Source organism: Diceros bicornis, chromosome 26 (genome assembly GCF_020826845.1).
Source record: "Diceros bicornis minor isolate mBicDic1 chromosome 26, mDicBic1.mat.cur, whole genome shotgun sequence".
Lineage (NCBI taxonomy): Eukaryota > Metazoa > Chordata > Mammalia > Perissodactyla > Rhinocerotidae > Diceros > Diceros bicornis.
In genome coordinates this window covers 18,922,797-18,943,714 of record NC_080765.1, presented here as the reverse complement: position 1 = coordinate 18,943,714, position 20,918 = coordinate 18,922,797, and the positions used below count along the sequence as shown (strand labels likewise).

At 42.1% G+C, this 20,918-nt stretch overlaps 1 protein-coding gene across 4 annotated transcripts in view; it reads left to right on the top strand.

Annotated features, from left to right (window-relative positions):
• CALN1 (calneuron 1) overlaps positions 1-20,918 on the top strand; it is a 398,390-nt gene that overhangs the window by 21,490 nt on the left and 355,982 nt on the right. For all 4 annotated transcript variants that reach the window (XM_058569479.1, XM_058569480.1, XM_058569478.1 and 1 more), the window contains exon 2: positions 19,103-19,227. In XM_058569479.1, the coding sequence (XP_058425462.1) occupies positions 19,110-19,227 (118 nt within the window). In that variant the 5' untranslated portion in view covers positions 19,103-19,109. The remainder of the gene's footprint in view (positions 1-19,102; positions 19,228-20,918) is intronic.

Genomic DNA, 20,918 nt, shown 5'->3' with positions numbered 1-20,918 from the left:
TTCTCTATGGATCTCTCATAGCGTCTTCCTGGTAAGATAGGGCTAATTCAAGTTTAAAAAAAATAGCAGACAGCAACAAACTTTTAGGGTCCTGCTTGATTTTGTCCATCTTCAACCATATTTGCTCTCCACTTGGCTAGTGTTGTAGACTGAATTCCGTTCCTTCCAAAATCCACATGATGAAGCCCTAAGCCCCAGTGTGATGGTATTTGGAGGTTGGGCCTTCAGAAGATAGTTACGTTTACATGAGGTCCTGAGAGTGGGGGCGTTCATGATGGGATTAGTGCCCTTAAAGGAAGAGATACTAAGAGCTTACTTGCACTCTGTCTTCCCACCATGTGAGAACACCAGAAAGAGAGCTCTTACCAGAAACTAACCTTGCTGGCACTTTTCACCTTGGCCTTCTAGCTGCCATAACTGTTCCAAAAATAAATTCTTGTTGTTTAAGCCACCCAGTCTATGATACTTTGTTATGGCAGTCTGAGCAGACTCAGACAGCTGGTAAAGAATTGAAAGTGCCATTCGGGGGAACTCTCCACAATCAGTGGTGGGTACTGTGTGCAGCTGTTTTCCATGGATCTAACAATCTCTTGCTTCCCACTGTCTTGGGGAGAGGGCTCTTGACTCAGACAACAGAATCCCCCACCTTTGCCGAAAGCTGTGTAGATACAGATGCCTGAGCAGCCGGAAATGTCTGGAAGAGTTAGCAGGACAACCTTACATGAGGATTTCAAAAGAAGATACATAGAAATTTATTAAAATTAAATCCTTTCATATTCAATCTATTAATTGAAAAAGATTGTAATAGTCTTAAGGAGGGGCCTTAAAAAGCAGCTGAACTTTTTGTCTAATTACTTTCAGAATGAACAACTCAAAATCATCTGCCAAAAGCATCTCTGTTGGCAGGCGAGCTTCAGCATTCCTATGACACTGGGTGTAGAATTCCTTCCAGCGGGTGCATTCATCTAATTACCTGCGGGCTGCAATCCTTGGAAATTCTTGGGGAGACAGTTCCACTCAAAATCAAAATTGGTGTAAGAGGGGCCGGCCCGGTGGTGCAAGTGGTTAAGTGGGCACGCTCCGCTGCGGCGGTCCGGGGTTCGCCGGTTCAGATCCTGGGTGCGCACTGATGCACCACTTGTCAAGCCATGCTGTGGCGGAGTCCCATATAAAGTGGAGGAAGATGGGCATGGACGTTAGCCCAGGGCCAGTCTTCCTCCGCAAAAGGAGGAGGATTGGCAGATGTTAGCTCAGGGCCGATCTTCCTCACACACACACAAAAAATTGGTGTAAGAGATGCACATCCGTTCTTGTTGACACAGTGGTTGTTAACACTAGCCCTTAACGTTCTTCGGCCAAGAGTCTCTCTTCCAAGGCCTGTGCTGCAGACACAATGTGTGCTCACACGTGATGGCTATGGGTCCCTTGAGCTCTGGCCTTGAAGTAGCCTTGGTCCTACCTTCAGGCTCCCCTGGGGCCCTACTCCCACGTTGAGGAAATTCCAGGCAGGCTCTTTAGGTTGTAAAATCATGTTAGTTTCTTTCTAGCTATAAAAATGAAATAGACCCATGGTACTAAGTGTGGAAAGTTCAAACAAATAAGAATACAATTACAGTAAATCCATCACTCAGCAATAACTGGTATTTACATTTTGGTTTATTTCCTTCCAGTAACTTTTTCTATGAATATATATATGCATACATATATATATGCATGAATATACATATGACTATGTATGAATATGCATATGAATAGATATGTGACTAGGTAATTATATTTAAATAGTTGTGATTATTCTCTCCATATAATTTTATGGCTTGACGTTATACAAGTAATACAGGAAAAGCATAATAAAAAACAATATAAGTGGGTACACATAAAAAGTAAGAGTCCCCACCAGCCAAACTCCACATGTCAGAGGCAACGACTTGTAACCATTTGCAATTGTTGGTGGCTTTCGTGGATGAAATCACTCCATACCAGATGCCTTTGTGTTTTTGATTCTCTACTTTCCATAGAATCTCTCCATCTTCTCTCTTTTTTTTTGAAGTATTTATTTTATTCATTTATTTAGTGTGTGTGTGTGTGAGGAAGATCAGCCCTGAGCTAACATCCATGCCAATCCTCCTCTTTTTGCTGAGGAAGGCTGGCCCTGAGCTAAGATCCGTGCCCACCTTCCTCCACTTTATATGGTATGCTGCCTCAGCATGGCCTGACAAGCAGTGTGTCGGGTGCGCGCCCGGCATACGGACCTGCGCCGCCAGCAGCGGAGCACGCACACTTAACCGCTACGCCACCAGCCGGCCCCTCTCCAGCCTCTCTTATGAACAAGGAGATCCCCACTGCCTTGCAGCCGTCCTCTCCGTTAGCCTTCCAATCTCTGCCAGTCACATTTTTATTTTGAAATCTTTGAATTGAAGGGCTTTATTGCTTTAGCTCATACTTAAATCTTTATTTCTTTATTAACCTAAACAGTACCTTTGGACCTCCCACTTTGAGAGATGAGGGACTTTGCACCCCACACTCCCTTCTTCTCAACCAGTTTTATCACCAGACTGTCATGGTGTCCAGCTCTTACACTCTGATCTCTATCTAGAATTAAAATTTCCATGATTTGTCTATCAATTTCAGATTCAAAAGCAAAATAATTAGTGTTTATTATACTATGATTATGTAAATATTATTCCCTGCAGAAAGAAATATTGTATCATTAATCCTGTGCCATTTGTAGGAGAAACATTAAAAAAAACCCCATAAATTGGAAGGGAGAGTGAATTAGGGAGGGGGAAGCCCACCCTACTTGTATTTGACATTTGATATTGACATATGGCTTCTCCTTCTCGGCTGGTGTTCGAGCTTCAGCACACTGTTTGCTGCTGGCAGTCTGTCCTCTCCGTGCCTCGGCACTTTGGATGGTATTTGCTCCCACCGTGGTCCTCTGGGAGGGCACCTCCGTTGTTAGATTTTACCCTTGAGTTGGATCCCCATTTCTTGGATTCCTTTGTGTTCTGCTGAAATAATGCGTTGAGTGATTCTGTTAGGAAGTGTCTATGGATCGTAAACGTTCTCAGCCCCTATCTTGATTGGAATTTGACTGGGTATAAATTAATTTTTCCTGGAGGCTAAAACGACTTGCTCCATTGTCACCTAGTATGTGATGATGGTGAGTGTCTGAAGCCAGTATGATCCTTATTCATTAGAAAGTAGTCTTTTCTTTCCTCTGGAAACTTCAGAGTGCTTTTTCTATCCTTGTGTTCTGAAACGTTATGAGATTTTGGGCTATTTATGAGGTTTTGGCTATTTGACAAGCCTTTTCAATGTGAAGGTTCACGTCATCAGCTCTGGAAATTTTTCTTCTCCTATTTCCTCTCCTCCATGTTCTCTCTTCTCTTGTTCTGAAATGCTTATTAGGTGGATGTGGCCCTTCCACATTAATCCTTACTGTTTATTAATTAAATTTTCTATTTCTATTTTTCTATGTTCTGTGTAATCTCCATGACTTTTCCATCTGGTTTTTCTACTGATTTTTTTCCAGTTAGAATTTTAATGTCCCTGAATTCTTGATCTCAGACTGCTCATTTTCCCTAGCAGCCTCTCAGATCTCCTCGAAGTGTTATGTTAAAATTCTTCCAAGAATGTCTTCCAAGTATGTCTTCTTTTTCCAGGATCATTCTTGTTGTCTCTGAGGTCACCTTTTCTGTCCTGCTCTTTGATGATGCTGATTTTCTGCAAATTTCTGGTAATCCTTGTTTGGCTGTTGGTATCTCTGATATTTCTGCATGGAATGTGCCAATAAGAGGCAGGTTTCCTCGCAATGCCAGCTTTCCGCCCTGAATGAGAGGAATGCTGCACACCTTTGCAGGAGTAGGGCATCCTGATGAACAGGATTCATTTAGGGCTCAAGACTGGGAAGGGGGTAAACAGGTTGGCCCCGTGCAAATGCCAGAGGAGGAGGGCCTTATCCGGGGCACTCACCCAAGCCTCAGGCAGATGACTCCTTTAAGAGGAACTTTTCTTTGGGTGGGAGACCCGCCCGGCTGTTCCAAGTAAAAGGCTTTAATGTTACCTCCAGGTCCACCCTGTCTCCATGCCAGCTCTTAGTACCTGTCAACTCGGGGTGCTCTTTGGTGTTCGATGGCTCCTCTCTCCACCATGGCCTTCCCCTTGTCATGCTTTCAGCCTGGCCTCGCTCTGCTCAACCTTGTCCATCATGATGAGCAAAATAATTCTGCCTTCCAGAGATTTGCCAATTCTTTTGGACTGATGGTCCCCTCTCCTCCGTATTCGATGCTTTTATGATTTTATTCCATTTTATTCCTCTCTACCATGATTTTAAAGGGATTTTAGAAGAGAGAAGTATGTTCAGTTTCCCTACTTGAAATACTTAATAGGGTTAACAGTATGTTATAAGGATTTCTGATGTCGTTAAAATTTTAGTAAATATCATTGATACACAACATACTCGATGTGAATGTACTTTGCTTATTGATTTCTATATTTTTAGATTTTTTTCTTGTTTTCTCCTTTCTTTCCTTATCTTTGTTTTTCCATTTTAAATACAATACAATGCAATTTTTTGGTGCACAAATCTTTGACCATATCTCAGGATAGATTTCAAGCAATAGAGTTATTGAGTCAAAGGGTGAGAACCATTTTTTAGATTCTTGATACATAATTGCTAAATAGTTTTCTCTAAGCTGTTGTTTCAACTGCTACAAAGTACCAGTCCCATTACATTCTCACCAGCATGCTAAAAACAAAAACAAACAAAACACTCCCACATTGAAAAAGCAGATAGAGTAAAGATTATTTTCTTTGGTTACTTGTGAAATCAACTATTGTTTCCACATATTTTCTTAGTTGTTTGTCTTTTTCCAGTTTTGTGAATTGTCTATTCTTGTCCTTTTTGTACTCCGTTCGCCTCTTACTTTTATTTTTGCTATTTATAATGTTCAGAAGTTTATATTTTTATGCCAGCAAGGCTCTCAGTCTTTTCTTTTATAATTTCTTTAGCTATACTTCAACTTTGAATGTCCTTTAACTGTGAAAAATAAGTTAAATATTTACATATATGTCGCTCTAGGTTTTGGTTACTTGATTTGTTTTCTTGGTCTACTCCTTTTAAATAGTCTCTTAGTTTTGTTCATGTCTTACTGCGTTAAATAGAATTTCTACAATAGTGTTACTTAATAGTAGAGGTAATGGACATCTTGTATTTTTCCTCGCCTTCATGGCAATATCTCTGCAGTGATATTCCAAGTGGCATGTGTAAGGTGTTCCTTTGGGGTGTAGGAAAAAAAGAGAAAAAGGAAGAAATTACGCTTTACTGACATTCACTGTAGAGAGTGAGATTGACACCCTTAATTGCCCATAATGCCTGCCAGTCCGATGTCATGGGTGTGATGTGTTCAGGGAAGGTAGGCATCCCACTCATGGGGGCATTGACCGTAAGACCTTCCTCATGCACTCGTTTCCAGTGACTTGTGACACAAGTGCCTGGTTAGGGGGATTTACAGATTGTATTAATTAGTTTTAACTAGACTAACGCTCAGAAAATGGGCAAGATGTCTGCCAAGAAGCCCCAGCTTTTGGATCATGTTGATCATGTAGGCCCAAGTGGACCTCAAGACAGTAGCCAAGCTGGTATTTCCTATGGTCCCCAAAGGAGAACTTCATCAGCTACATTGTGGATTAAAACACTGACTAGCCCATCAAATTGGACAAAAGTTGGCCAAAACAATTTAAAAACTTCAAAAGACTGTTTAAATGTCAATCTATATTCACTTTCATGAATAGTGAAACCTGGCCTAAATCTTTGAAAGGAGATGGAAAATGACTGCAGATGGCTTTTATATCACAAAAAAGTGTGTGTGGCTTATTTCAGGACAAAGTTCTTAAAAGAGTTGTCAAACACAAAGAAGAGACACACACTTTCTGTCATAAACAGGCAAATGGTTCACAATTGCTGATCTTTTCTGAGATGGCAGGATGTTGTCTGCTACACACTCTTAAAGATGGCATTTTAACCAAGATTGAGGAAATAACTGCTTTTCAAAGTAAACTCATGCTATGGAAAGAGCACTTTTGAAAATGGATGTTTTTGGAAATGTTTCAACCATTGCGTGATTTTGTGGCTAAAAATAATGATGTGAGTATGCTGTCTACAAACCCAAGTCTGTGAAGTTAAAAAATCTGGAAACAGAATTTTGTTAACTGTTTCAGAATCTTCCAAATGAAGAGATCAAGTGTTTTTTAGACCTATTTGTTAAAAATATGAAAATGCAACCGCTTTCAATTAGTTTGCAAAATCATCCATCGACGTTAAGGAAGATGAAACTTTACCAGCCAAATATCAGCAAAAATCTTGGCACACTTGAGGGATGGAATGGAAGAATGAATACTGAGATTTAGTAAATACTGCCAATGACATTTTTCTTCCATTTGGATCTGTGTCTCTCTCTGAGGTGTATTTTTGGTTATGGCAGATGTCAAAATCAAGTATGGAAATGCACCCAACCTAACAGCAGATCTTCAAATCACTGTATAACCAAGTGTTACGTCAAGATTTTCAGTAAGCATGAATAATATTAAATTGCACTGGGGCCAGCCCATGGCTTAGCAGTTAAGTGTGCGTGCTCTGCTACTGGTGGCTGGGGTTCGGATCCCGGGTGTGCACTGATGCACTGCTTCTCCGGCCATGCTGAGGCGGCATCCCACATACAGCAACTAGAAGGATGTGCAACGATGACATGCAACTATCTACTGGGGCTTTGGGAAAAAAAAAGGAGGAGGATTGGCAGCAGATGTTAGCTCAGCGCTGATCTTACTCACAAAAAAACCCAAAAACCAAAAAACAAAATAAATTGCATTGCTTCCAATAAAAAATCCAGTTTCTATATTTTGAGAGAAAAATCATTCATTTAAGCAGTTTTAAATTTATTGTCTAGAATTGCACACAAAATTCCCATATTTCAGAATGTTGTCTATTTGTGCTTTCTCTATTTATTTTAATAAACTTGTCAGAGGTTTGTCTAGTTTATTGCTTTTGTTTCAGAGAACCAGCTCTTTTAATTTGTTTCCTAATTCATCTCTTCCATTATTTCCTTTTTTCTGTTTTCTTAATTTATTTTGTTGTTATTTTTCAAAGAAGTTAGCATTGAAGACTTATTAAGTATTTAGTTTTTCTCTTTCAAATAATGAGAGCACTTAACTACCTCACATTTTATCTGAATACTACTTTGCTACCCCTCATATGCTTTTTTATAAGAATTATTTCCATTTTTGTTATTTTAAAGATAACTTATAATTTTAATTTTAATTTAAACTTTGATCTAGGAAGTATTTAAGGGAGTATATTAAATATTTCAGTTTTAATGGATAAGTTCTGGAGATCTGATGTATAACATGGTGATTATAGTTAATAATACTGTATCATATACTTGAAAGTTGCCAAGAGAGTAGATCTTAAACGTTCTCACCACAAAACAGAAATGGTAATTATGTGACATGATGGAGGTGTTAGCTAACGCTATGGGGGTAATCATGTTGCAATATACAGATGTATCAAATCAACACTTTGTACACCTTAAACATACACAATGTTATATGTCAAGAATACCTTAATAAAGCTGGAAAAAATTTCAATTTTACCTTTTAAAATATTGACTTTTATTATGGTTTCTACTTATATTCAACTGTGCTAGACGTGCTTTGGAATACCTTTTACTGAGTTTGCTTTGCGGTCTTTGATAAATTTTGTAAATGTTCCACAGACATCTGAAAAGTGATCTCTGGGGGGTATAGACACACGCACACACAGACACACAATAAATCAGCCTTCATAAAAAATGTCTACATTATTCATATCCCCTTTGTTTTTACTTTTTGTCCAAGTAATTTGTCAAAGGCTTAGAGGATGACTTTAAAGTCTTCACCAATATTTTTTATCAGTTTTTTATATTTAAATTATTTTTATTGTATAGGGATATGATATATGGTACATAGAGGTCTGTGATGAATATATTATTATTTTGGATTTTATCCTTTTTAAACATAAATGATCTTCATTGTACTTTCAATGCTTTTTGTTTTGAATTGTTTTGATGTTAGAACTTTCTTTTCTTTTACATTTGTCTTAAAATTGTTTCCCATAATTTACTTTGTAAACTTCTCTCCTCATTTTACTTTAAGGGACCTTCTCACGGCAGCAGCAGGTGGAGTTTGTGCCCTTATTGTGCTTGCTTGCTGTTCTGAAGGAAGCTGGGTCTCCTTTTGTTTCTTTGTGGGTAACCCGTATTTTCTACTGGATGTGCAGAGTTTTCCTCCTCTTTGAAATTCAAAAATGTCACCAGGATATCTAGTTCTGTCAACGTGGTCACTAAGCTAATGTGGATTCTTTTCCTGCTATAAACACAGAAATGCTAGATAACATATAACACAAATCTAAATATGTAGCTCTGCCAGTCGTTTGCCTGCTTGCTTATAGATTTATCCTCCTTCCCTCTGCTTCACTCTGCATTGTAGGGACTAATCCCTGCAGACTACATTTCCAGATTCTCGGTCCAAAGGGAGGCACCAGCTGGGGATGAGAAGGCGGGACTAGAGAGAGAGGCTGGGGCGTTTCTCCCCGCTCTGTCTGCCTTTGACAAATGTCTCCAGCAGTGCCTGTCTTTTCAGTGGCTCCTGCCCTGGATCTTGGCATGGTTCTCCTTCCACGGTCCCAGTTCCTGTTGGGCAGCCTCTACCATGGTTCTAGCTCCTTCTGGGAACCCTGACTTTGAGGTTCTGGTAATGCCACCTTCTCCATATGTTTCTCCAGACTAGGGGTGGGAACAACTTTCTGCTATTGTTAATCTCTGCTAACCATGCTCTGTTGCACTTTTTAGCTCTTCTAACCACTTAGCAGATAGCTCACTGTTTTAAGTTTTTTTACTGAATTACCCGACATGGGCTCTGTTTTCCTGACTATGTAAAATAACTTAGTGTGAAAGAAAGGAAGAGGAAACTCAGAGCCCAGAGAGGAAAGCATAGGAGTGGATTCTGCTGCGGAGTAGGAAAACCCAGAAAGGCTCTGGTCGTTGGGAGTTTGAATGTCCATGCAGGGAGGAAAGGTGTGGTCTTGGACCCACAACAGCAGGAAGGAGGAACTGAGACCCTCGTGTGGCTGCCCCTGCTATAAGTGGGGACTAGACTCAGTCTGCCCACTGCCAGCAGGGTGACAGAGATGCTTATTTCTGCCCAGATCAATGGCTGTGAAAGAAGAAGTCCCCAGTGACAGAACTCCAAACCTGTGCCTCAGGAATGTGCAGTCCAAATTTACACTACCCATGTGGTGTAGGCATTCCAAGCCAAGAGTGAATGTACAAACTGGTCCTCAACTGGGAAGCTCTTTACCCCCCGGGAAAAGTCAGAGGAATACAAAAAAAGAGGATTAGTGCCTTAAGAAATTGAGATCATAGAATGATATTCTGAAAGAAAATACGAAAAGGTAAACGAATAAAAATTATAATGAAAGATTCATACTCAGTGAAAAATGAGAGGTAGATTTATAAAAGAAGCAAATTAAACTGCTAGAAATGGAAAATATAGTCATTTAGATGAAAAACTCAACAGACAGTTTAAACCACACGTTACGTTACAACTGAAAAAAGAGTTTGTGCTTTTGAAAATAATTTAGGGGAAATTACTTATAAGATACACAGAAAGATAAAAATATGAAAAAAACTGTAAAAGAGTTTAAGAAACTTGGAAGATACAATAGTGTATCAGTTAAGGTTTAGTTCAAGAACCAGTAACCACTCTGGGTATTGTAAACAGGAAGGGATTTAATACAGGGACTTTGGTGCTTACAAAATTGTTGAAGGGCTGAAGGAGTGGATTTTAGGTGGATCTCTAGATTGACTCCCAGAGTAATTCAGAATCGACTCTCCAGGAGAGTTATTACAATTGAGACTGCTCCTGGAATATGCTTGCTGTTCCTGAAGCTTTCTCTTGACCCCCAAAAAGCTGGAGAACGGACCTTTGAAGCTGTGATCCAAGGATTTGGAAGCCATTGCTACTCTTGCTGCCATCACCATGACCGCTTCTTCACAGCCAGGTAGCTGGAGAGTGGACGGTGGAACCTTGCTGCAGGAAAATGTCATGATTCCATGACTTTTCTTTCCTGTAGAAACAGAAACAGAAGTGGTCAGGAAAAAGGCCTTCATTCAGTGGCATGCTGGAGCCAGCTCATACCAGTTTGTGAAAGCTGGTTGTTATATTTTCAGTAATTTTATGAGCTTGTTATTAAACACAGCCACTCGAATGATAAATGAAATACAAACATATTCTCAAATGAACTATAAACTTACAATTAAATAAATTATAAAAATCAAAGGTAATAAATACTAAAAACTCATCACTTCCTAATTATTTGACTACACTTTATTATTATCTATGATTTTGTAGTCAATTTAATCTATACCATCTGTATGGTGGAAATACTGAATAATGGTGTACTAGTATACCACTGCACATGTCTTCCCAATTCCGTGTTCAATGACATCATGTTGGTAGCTTGGAATTGGCCATTGTGGGAGTATTTACACCATGGAAATGGGAAAATGCTGCAAATCAAGACTTTTTTGTGTGTGTGAGCAAGATTAGCCCTGAGCTAATATCTGTTGCCAATCCTCCCCTTTTTGCTGAGGAAGATTGGCCCTGGGCTAACATCCATGCCCATTTTCCTCTACTTTATATGTGGGATGCCTGCCACAGCATGGCTTGACAAACTATGTGTAGGTCCACACCCGGGATCCAAACCTGCAAACCCCGGGCCGTGGAAGCAGAGTGCGTGAACTTAACCACTATACCACCTGGCCGGCCCCTTAAGACTTTTTTTTGAGACCCAGTTGGTAAACATTTACCAGTATGCCACTGCTTTCACCTCACTTCTACATTCCAAACTTAATGCAAGTGCTTTTGAATATAGGAACTAATTTTCCTCCAGAACTCTAGTAACAAGAAAATCTGGAAAATACATCTTTTAGTTTTTCAACTTTTTCAATGGAGTATGAATGGATGTTGGATGAGCCAATCAAGAGTATTGAGCTTGAATGAAGAAGTCCAAAATACATCTAATAAGAGTTTACAAAAGAGAGAATATAGAGATTGGGAGAGAGCCTATATCTGAAAATACAGATCTAGAATTGTCCAGAGTGAGTGTTAACAGGTGAACAACAAGTAGACTTCTCATCAGCAACAAATTATCTTCAGAGTACCAAGGAAATAATTAACTTATAATTCTCTACCAAGTTGAACTATAATTTAAATGAAATTGAGATACAGGCTTTCTTAAGACAAAGACTTAAAAAGCTTTCCATTTACTGTTCCTCAATGAAAGAATTATTAAATCCTCCTCCTTAAGAAGGGAATTGAACCCAGAAGGAGAGAGTGCTCTGCAAGAAGCAACAACAGAGAAAGTGGTAAACTTGTGAAAAAGTCTAGATAAGCATTGGTTGTAAATGCAACAAGAGCAACAACAACAATAATGACTAATTTTGGGGGATTTAAAAGTAAAGTTGAACTGAAATGGACAACAATAACATGGAATAGCAAAGCAATGCAAAGATGATAAACAACCACACAGATAAAGATGAAAGGCAAATTTATAGAAGAGGAAACCAAAATGGCCAAAAGCCATATAAAAAGATGCCTAAATTAGCAATCAAGGAAATCCAATTAAGGAAAATGGCACAGTCTGATAACACCACGTGCTGGCAAGACTACTGGGGATATAGACACACTGTTAGACTAATGGTGGGTCTGTGAATTGCCACAACCACTACGATGGTTTAAAAATATGTCCACAAATCCTTTGATACTCCATCTTTCAAAAGTGGGAGCCTAATTCCCCACTCCATGAGTGTGGGCTATACTTAGCGACTCGCTTCTAATGAACAGAAAGTGGCAAAAGTGATGGTGTGTGATTTCCAAGACCAAGTCATAAAAGCTCCCCCCTTCTGTCTCTTGGATCACTTGTCCGTGGGAAGCCAGCTGCCAAGTCATTAACAACACTTGAGCAGCCCTATGGAGGGGCCCACAAGGAAGTGAGACCTGTTGTGAACAGCGGAGTGAGTGAACCATCTTAGAAGTGGATCCTCGTCTCTAATCACATCCTGTGATGTTGGTACCCCTGGTTAATGTCTTGACTGCAACCTTAGGAGAGCTCCTGAGCCAGAACCACCCCGCTAAGCAATTCTTGATTCCTGACCCACAGAACCTGTGAGATAATATTTATTGTTTTAAGCCACTGAGTTCAGGGGTAGTTTGTTCTGTGGCAATAGATAACTGACTCAACCAGTTTGGAGAGCAATTTGGCAAGATCCAGAAATATTTTACCTATGTATGTGGGATAGAGAAGTTCCTGCAAATATATACAAAGAGACACATGTGAGGATGTTCATTGCATCATAATTTTCTGTCAATTGAATAAATGGGTAAATAAATTGCAACATATTTATACAGTGGAAAAACAGTGGAGCAGTTAAAAATGGATTAACTAAATATATGTATATGGATTTGGATAAATCCCTAAAATCTAATACAGAGTGAAATGTGCAAGTTGCAAAAACATATGCATGGTGTGACATTATTTATGTAAATTTAAAGATATATACAGTAATACTATAATATATTCTATATGGTTACATTTAAATGCAGAAAAATTTAAAAACATGGAGGGGAAGGATATATTCCACCTCCAGAATAGAGGTGTCATTGTGGAGGGAGGTGGAGGGATAGAATAGGTGGGCAGGGCTTCCATGTAATACATTAATGCTTTAAAAAAATCTAAAGCAAATAAAGCAAAATATTAGCCTGTGTTCAATCTGGGTGGTGAGTCCATGGGAGCATTACGTTATTTGCTGAATTTTCTGTTTGTTTGAAATAATCTTTATTGCCATTAAGGTAGATTTCCGTGCTATGGTTTTTAGATTTCTTCTTTGCTTTGCAAAGGTCTACACCTTTTCCAAATCATCTTGCCTCTCAGCCTATTTTGTCTTTTCCTTTTGACTTGATATCTCCTCACTTACTCTGATATTTTCTTATGAATTTGCATTCTTATTTCATGGACACCCTACTTTCTTACTTGTTTTTAAGGACATAACTAGAAACCTTGTAAAATTATCTTCTTTCTCGTATCATATCATTGTCAACAATATGTTTCTTGCTCTACATCTGCTTGCAAGTGCTTCCTCCTCTAATGATGCAGAACTTCTATACAGACCTCCACCTTGGTGTTTTCTGCTTACTCATTGCTGTCTGATTTGAGCTTTGTCCAAACCCTGTTTGCCAATTGGCTTGCCCCTGCAGGATCTTAACAAGGGAACACAATTGTTTTATAAGTGCTTGGCAAATGCCCAGGGTCTAGCTGGCTTTCCTCTAGTGCGTCTTTGCTGGAGTAAGATGGGATCTTCTTGTTCCCATAACTTAACTCTTGGACTCTGAGGAGGAGACATACATTTCTGGGGTATCTCAGGTCTTCTGCAGTACTTCTTTAGTCAAAAGCAATACATGAAAAACCATAATCCCCATAGGTCATCGCTCCTAGGGTCCTTCTCACAAACACCCGTGCATGTAGCAAATTTCATATTTCACGTGTAGGGCCCACACCTCAGATCCTTCCATTCCTAGCCACGATGTATATGGGAGGCATGATCCCTGAGTAGCTAGAGGAAGGGGGTTGCTGCTTCACGGTGGTGCTGAGGACAGTGGGGATTTGACACTGGGTGCTTTTAAAAAGCAATTCCAACATAGACGGAAGGGTGATTGTCTGATGTTGTGCTTTGTCATTCCTGAGTCTCTGAAATAGAAGAGAATTTGGGTAGATAAAAATCTCTTCTTATCCCCTTACTATCTCACTCTATTATTTAGTCTCTGAATTCAGAGTGTTGGTATGCCACTGGTTGTCATTGTAATCCTAATTGTACTGATTTAATGGAAGCTTCTTCCATACTCTGGCATTGGTGCTGTCAGGAGTATCATTAGTTTCGTGTGCCTTCATGGGTATTTTTAGGAGAATTTGGCAAAGGCCCTATCGAGGTTGGCTAGGCTCTTTAACTTTAGAATGCAAGGTCAATATTGCCACTTGTATGTCTGGTAATTAGAGGACAGGAACCGCTGTCAAGAATGCAGTAGATTCCACGCACACTGTAGACACTCTCCAGAGAGCCCAAACTTCAGCTGAGGTCTTGCACCTCCTTTCCAAAGTCCATCCAAGACTTCAAAAAATTCTTAAGTTCTTTGAAAAAGTTTCAGAGACAAGTTAAAATGCGTTTCTCTAGATGTCTTTTTTCTCTCTGTGGTCCATTACCAGAAAGCTATGCAACTCAAATACGTTAGAGGAGTGCGTCTCAAACTATTAGTGGGGAAGGACCAGTTTGTTTTTTTTAAAGTTCCAGTCCTTGGCAGACTGATACTTTTATAAAATACAGTAAGAATGAATTACTGGAAAAATAAAATAAAAAAGCAACGATATACAAAAATCAAGTCAATTGGTCACATGCTTACAAGTTGGAACAATGCTATAAATTGCTATAAAAATTTCACTGCATTCTCTCAATTCCTGTCCTTATCTCGTTCAGACCAGCAACAAACTGTTTGACTGGCAGTGGTCCACAGACCACACTTTGAGTCACACTGCGTCAGAGGCCCTGCAGAATTATGTTTGGTACACTCTTTGTCCAGAATAATAATATCAGCCTACAGCAGTGTGCCTGGATCTTAAGTAGTGTAGTGAAAAAAACAGAAGGTGTATGAGTCTGGGTTCTCCAGAGAAACATAGCCAATAGGATATATATAGAGAGAAAGAAATTTAGTGTAAGGAATTGGCTCACATGGTTATGGAGGCTGAGAAGTCCCATAATCTGCAGTTGGCGAGCTGGAGACCGAGGGGAGCTGATGCTATAAGCTCTATTCTGAGTCTGAGTCTGAGTCTGAGTCTGAGTCCAAGGGCAGGAGAAGACCCATGTTCCTGCTTGACAGTCAGGCAGAGAGAATGAATTCTCCCTTACTCTGCCTTTTTATTCCATTCAGGCCTCCGACAGACTGGATGAGGCCCACCCATATTAGGGAGGACAACCTGCTTTACTCAGTCTACCCATTCAAATATTGATGCCCTTCAGAAACATCCTCACAGACACACCTACAATAATGTTTAACCAAATATCTGGGCACCCCATGGCCCAGTCAAGTTGACACATAAAATTAACCGTCACTGAAGGGCATCATCTCAAGTCAATGTGAATGGGGCTCTTCGGTTTATTATTCTGCCAACAAATGTACCAGTTCCTCGACCCTAGAAACAGGAACTACCCCCTTTTGTTTTTAACCTCCTGATACCTTGTCCATTATGTGACCACAAGAGTCAGCCTCCCTGGAGCCCAGGAAATAGAGTCTTCTTCAGCTTTGGTGCTTTCCATTCAAATAACCTCTTCCTCCTGATACAGCCACTGCTTGCTGACACTCCCGGTGCTCTGCTGCTCACACACCAGATCCCTCAGCACCGTGGTGCCCAATGCCAGCCAGCTTCTCTCTGAAGCTCACCCTCTGCTGGGTCCTTATAACCCTCCCTCATAACCCAGCATTTTTAGCTTCAACCCAATACATCCATGACCTCCTTTTGCCCTGCATCCTGCTGCATAGAATCCTTAGCAAATAATTACTGATGATATTTACTGAGATGTGCCTGGGGCTAAGTCCAGTGCTTTCCATACCTTATTTCATATTTATAAAAATCCTGTTCAGTATGTATCAGAACCCCAGTTTTATAAAGAAGGAGACTGAGGCTTACAGCGGGTAAATAACTTACCTACATGGCTAGTAAGGGCAGAGCTAGGATTTAAATCTAACACTGTTTTTGACGAGAAAGTTCTGATTCTTAACCATGAAACCATACTGCCCTACCAAAAATACAGAGAAATTATTCACATGATAACCAGTCACTTTAATATTTCTCAATGAGTAAAATTGCTATTGAAAATATTTATATATATTTTTTGTTCATTGACCTCCATGTAAGGATCCATCTTTAAGTTTTAGTTCAGGACCACGTTGGTCTTTGCCCATGAACTCGTATGTTTCCCTCCTTTAGCCAAAGAGAGGATCTTAAAACTTGGGTTTGCCCAGGTGGCTTGGAGTGAAATTTAGTGCTTAATTGCAGCAGCTGTTTTTAGCTTACTTGGGATAATGTTCTTCCCTTTCCTGAACATGACTTTATTTATCTATATGGATGGTTCAATTGCACGTTTCCCTTCCCACTAGACTTTGAGTGTTTTGGCTGCAGGGACTGAATGAACTGAATCCGTACCTAATTTTGTAAGCTGCTTTTTCCAGAAGCAAATTATGTTGATATACCAAGTGGGATTCAGTTGTGACCAGTTTTCTCTGCAAAGTACTCAACATTTATTCCGTGGCTGAACTGGGGAGTGGCTTGGATATGTTCGTTTCGGTATAACTTTGTAATTGAAGCTGTAAAAATGTGTGTGGTGGATCCAAAGCTTCCGACAGCCAGATAAAGCCGATAATGGGAAGATATTTACAAAGTGCTGGGGAACTAGAGTGATGAGTGGTGAAACGGGAAGGAAAGCTGTCAGCGCCTATACGGACCTGAGTGGGGCTCTCTCCAGGTAGCAAAATTAGATAAGATCAGTGTCAGTGTCTTCCCCTGTTTACAGAGGACTTAAAAGATGGTTGAAATAACAGCTGGTGAGGCTGCTGGGTCGTGGGGCCAGGGCTGAGAGGGAAGCTGAAACCACACGGGGAGCATTAACCAATGTTACTTCTCATCTCCAGACCGTGGGAGCCTGTCCACACTGAAAAGACTACAGCACATAGCCCCCCAAATCAGGATTGGCCTAACTCATATGTCTGATTCTCACTTTTAAACCTGTTTGGTCTGAAATTTAACTTAGAGACAAGAGGAGATGTTAATTGAAGGGTTCTTCCAGAGAAAGATTCTTGAATTCTCTTTATGTGTAAGGATAGGTTTGGCCGAGGGGGAGGTCTGACATAGTTAGCTAAAGATGTACCCATTATAACTGGCAAATGCGTGTGCACTTTGTACCTAGCATCCTGCTGTTTGTGATCAGCCTGGCGAGGCACATTTTGGTAGTCGTGGAAAGAGTTAAGGGTGGTTGGGAGGCTGACGGCTGGCTCTTGGCTCAGCCATGTGTCTGTTTTACTTGTCAGGGCCCAGAACATTTGTGAGAGTCGTCCCAGTTGTTATGATGAGTGAAAAGTACCTTTGATAGAAATAGAGGAATCAGGAAGTGTGGCCTATTTTTTTTTAGGAAGAAAATTAATTCATTTTTAGACATCTTGAGTTTGAAATGAGAGTTGGACATCCGGGTAGAAATGTCTGGTGCTCAGCTGAGGCTGCTTAGTCGAAAGAGGACTAAGGAAGCTTGTGTTCTAGAATTGATTCTTGCTCTAACCTGCTTTGTGCTCTTGGTCAAGCCCTGTAACTTTGAGGAGTCTCGTTGGTTGATCTCTAAGTCAGCAGCTGTCAGCCCAAACCATGCTGGTGTGTGCTCCAGACTGGAGGGAGAGAGAGGAGTGGGCGTCCCACCCGGCCTGTCACTCAAGGCCGTCTCAGGGAAGAGAAGACAGGAGTCCTTGCTCCCTAGTGCCTGCCAGCTCCCGCATCCCGTGATCAGGGACGGTTGCTGTCATGAGTGTGGTTGGAGGGATAGTGAGCTTTGGGTGCCCTGAACAGTCATCCTCAGAGACTAGCCTTCTGTTGGCTGTCTTTTCCTGTAATTTACACTTTGTTACTCAGCAGTGCCCAGAGGGGCCACTCTGGCCACTGATGAAAACTTTAGTGCTGAAGAGACTCTGAAATGACTTACATGAGAGTGATAGGTGTGTGGGGAGAAAGCTCAGAGGTCATTTCTCTCCCACAGAACTCCTGGCACTGAGGCGCTCAGCCTCTACTTGAATGTCCCCAGTGGCGGGAAGATTACTCCTTCCAGTGCTGCCCAGGAAGGTGCCCAGCACCTTCCTGGAGCTCTGTTAAGAAAGTGTTTTAACCCTTGCCCTATAATTGACTCCCCATACTTCTTACCTATTCCCTAATTCTGCTCTCAGGCTTATCAGTCCTCCGAGCCCGCTTTCCAGATGGGGAAGCAGAACCTGATGTGCTCAGTGGCTCACTCACTGTAACAGCCGTGCTCACCTTTGTAACTGCCCTTCCTCCCTCTCTTCTGGGCCTGCTCTTTCATTCTCCTTACACCTCTCTTCCCTCCCCTTTAGCCTGGAGCCTCTGGCCTGCCTTGCGTCAGTGGGAACTTCTAAGCCCCTGTGGTGACCGCCTAGGCAGAGGAGCTTTGACTGGAGGGTTTGTTAGTCTGGTCTGACTAAGGGGGAGGCTTTAGTTTCCTGTGAGGGTGCCAGAAGCTGCTTCGTTCTGGGGCACCCTGAGGCGTCACTCCCCTTTACCGCAGGGCAGGCGTGAGTGGTGTCTCAGAGGGGTGTGCTCACAAGCCACTCACGCAAGCAGGCCGGCGTGGGGGCTGCTTCTCAGAGGTGCAGACTGCTGTACGTGTTCACTTCGAGCCTGGGCATCTGCTCCCTCTGTGAGTGCTGTGTTAGGGGAACACGTGCTTACCTGGGAACAGTGAAGTGCTTGGATCTCCCCATGGCCACAGCCAAGATGTCCCGTCCCTGGGCAGCCCAGTGTTTCTGGGATGCAGGGTCCTTTCTTATGAGGATCGAGAAAGAGTTTATCAGGCCAAGAGAAGGAGCAGGGAGTACTCTTGTTTGCATGGAGAGACGGTTTTATGATGCCATGGTGTCCCACAGTCTGCAAGGACAACATGGTTCCAATTCGTAATTAAACGGGGAAAATGAAGTAAGACGTAGCATGAAGGAAGGGATAGAACTTGAGATCATTTGGGATTGTACAGGCCCCGGGGACCCTGGAATGTTCTGACTTTCCCTCTAGAAATGTTCTTGTTATTTTAAAAGTAACACTGGCCATCTGAAAACTGGGGTGGTCCTTTAAGGAAGGAAAGGAGGAATGAATGATGATGTCTCTCTCTCCCCGCCCCCCTTCTCCTGTGAACAGGGAGAAGATGCCTTTCCACCATGTGACCGCTGGCCTGTTGTACAAGGGGAATTACCTCAACCGCTCTCTCTCTGCTGGCAGCGACAGCGAGCAGCTTGCTAACATCTCCGTGGAGGAGCTAGATGGTAAGGAGCCCACCCTGTTTGGGAGGTTACCACCCAAGGGAGGCATTTGTGGTTATTGTGCATCTAAGGTGAAAGCGCCAGGCTCTGGCCACCAGTTGTGGCCAAGTCTAACTCGGGTACAATGGCAAAGAGTTAGAGATAAATTCTGCCTAAGTGACTTCTTTGTGTGGGACAGACCTTATAGCCTGAAAAATCTATGGTGAATGTTTTGATTTCTTGGATACTGACTGAGGAGATAGCCTTCAACTCCCAAAGTGTGTTTTCCAGGTTATGGAATCTTTGTCACCAGTGGTGTTGTCGTGTTTTCATATTGTCATTTATGATGGGGCCCAGGTGCAGGGGAGGTTTAAGCCCTGCTAACGGCTGTCTCTTGACTTGTGGCCATGGTGCTTGAATCCTGCCCAGATTAGAATCATGTGGAAGCGGTGTTGAGGTGGGAATGGACAGCAATTATTTTAATTGCTGCTGTTCCTTTGCAACACAGTACAGCTCTGGGTACTCAAGGCAGGGTTAGGGATGAGAACAAGCCTGGGAACATGATGACGACATTCATCCTGGGACAGGGCCCCACTGTATCCCCATGGGTAAACTAACCCCCTGATTAGAAGAAATTAAAAAGAGGGAGAGGAATTTTTTTCTAGAATAGAGAATTAGGTTGACTCAGCCAGATGCTGTATCTAGGTGCTACATCTGCTGAGGCCAAACCAGAATCGGTTTTCCCTAGTGTTTTGGAATGCTGTGTTCCCGTGTAACACCATTTTAAAACATGAAGTTTAAATTTACTTTCTAAAACAGAGAAGTCAAAATTACCCCAGATGGCCCACATCTTTGCTCTGTATGTGTAATGGTCCGAACCAGTGTGCTTTCTCCGTGCACGTTTCTCACAAGGGGATGGTGGGAGATTCAGCTCTGGGCCAGGGAGGCCAGACTCGCTTCACCATTGGCAGGAGATGAGGGAAGCGAAGGTCAGGGTCATGGGATGGTTTTTCCTGCCTTTGTCTATTTGGTTTGCTTGCTTCTCTAGACCCACGCTTATTTACGTGAACGCTGGAGGGCTGCGTCTGAGGAGAGGCTGGGATGTTAGAGGAGGCGGGAGTGATGCGGGAGGAGCTGGCTCCTGAGGACCAGCAGCTGCTCACTGCGGTCTGGACAGAGACTGGTGGCCAAAGAGGAGAGCGGGACCCTCGGATCTCCTGGGCTTCAGTTGGCCAATGGACATCTGGATGCAGGGCAATAGAGGCAGGCAATAGAGCCCTGACCACCTCTGAAGTGAGTCCGTCCTGGTGACCATAAAGAAGGCTGAGCGAGGCTGGACTGGCTGCGTTTGGCAGGGAAGGCGAGGCCCCAGCTTTCCCGCACCCCCAGGAGTGGGGATTAGGGCAGGTGATGCCCTGATTTGGGTGGGTTTTTGCTGTGTTTGAGTGGGTCCCCTGGGTTTAGTCATCAAGTCATCAGTTAGCAGGAGGGACGGGGAGCCTCATGCATGGGGCTCTGCTGAGCAGAGGCCCTGAGAACTGGCAACTCTTCAAGAGGCTGAGATTACTAACCAAATGAAGTTGGAAAATCATCTGTGGCTTTCACACATCCTGGCTTTCCATCTCCCTTCCTCCTCCCTCCCCACTTTGCCATGAATAATCAAGAGATGATTTCTCGAAGGCTTTTTTCTCTGTGAAATCTGGGCCACCTCTGCG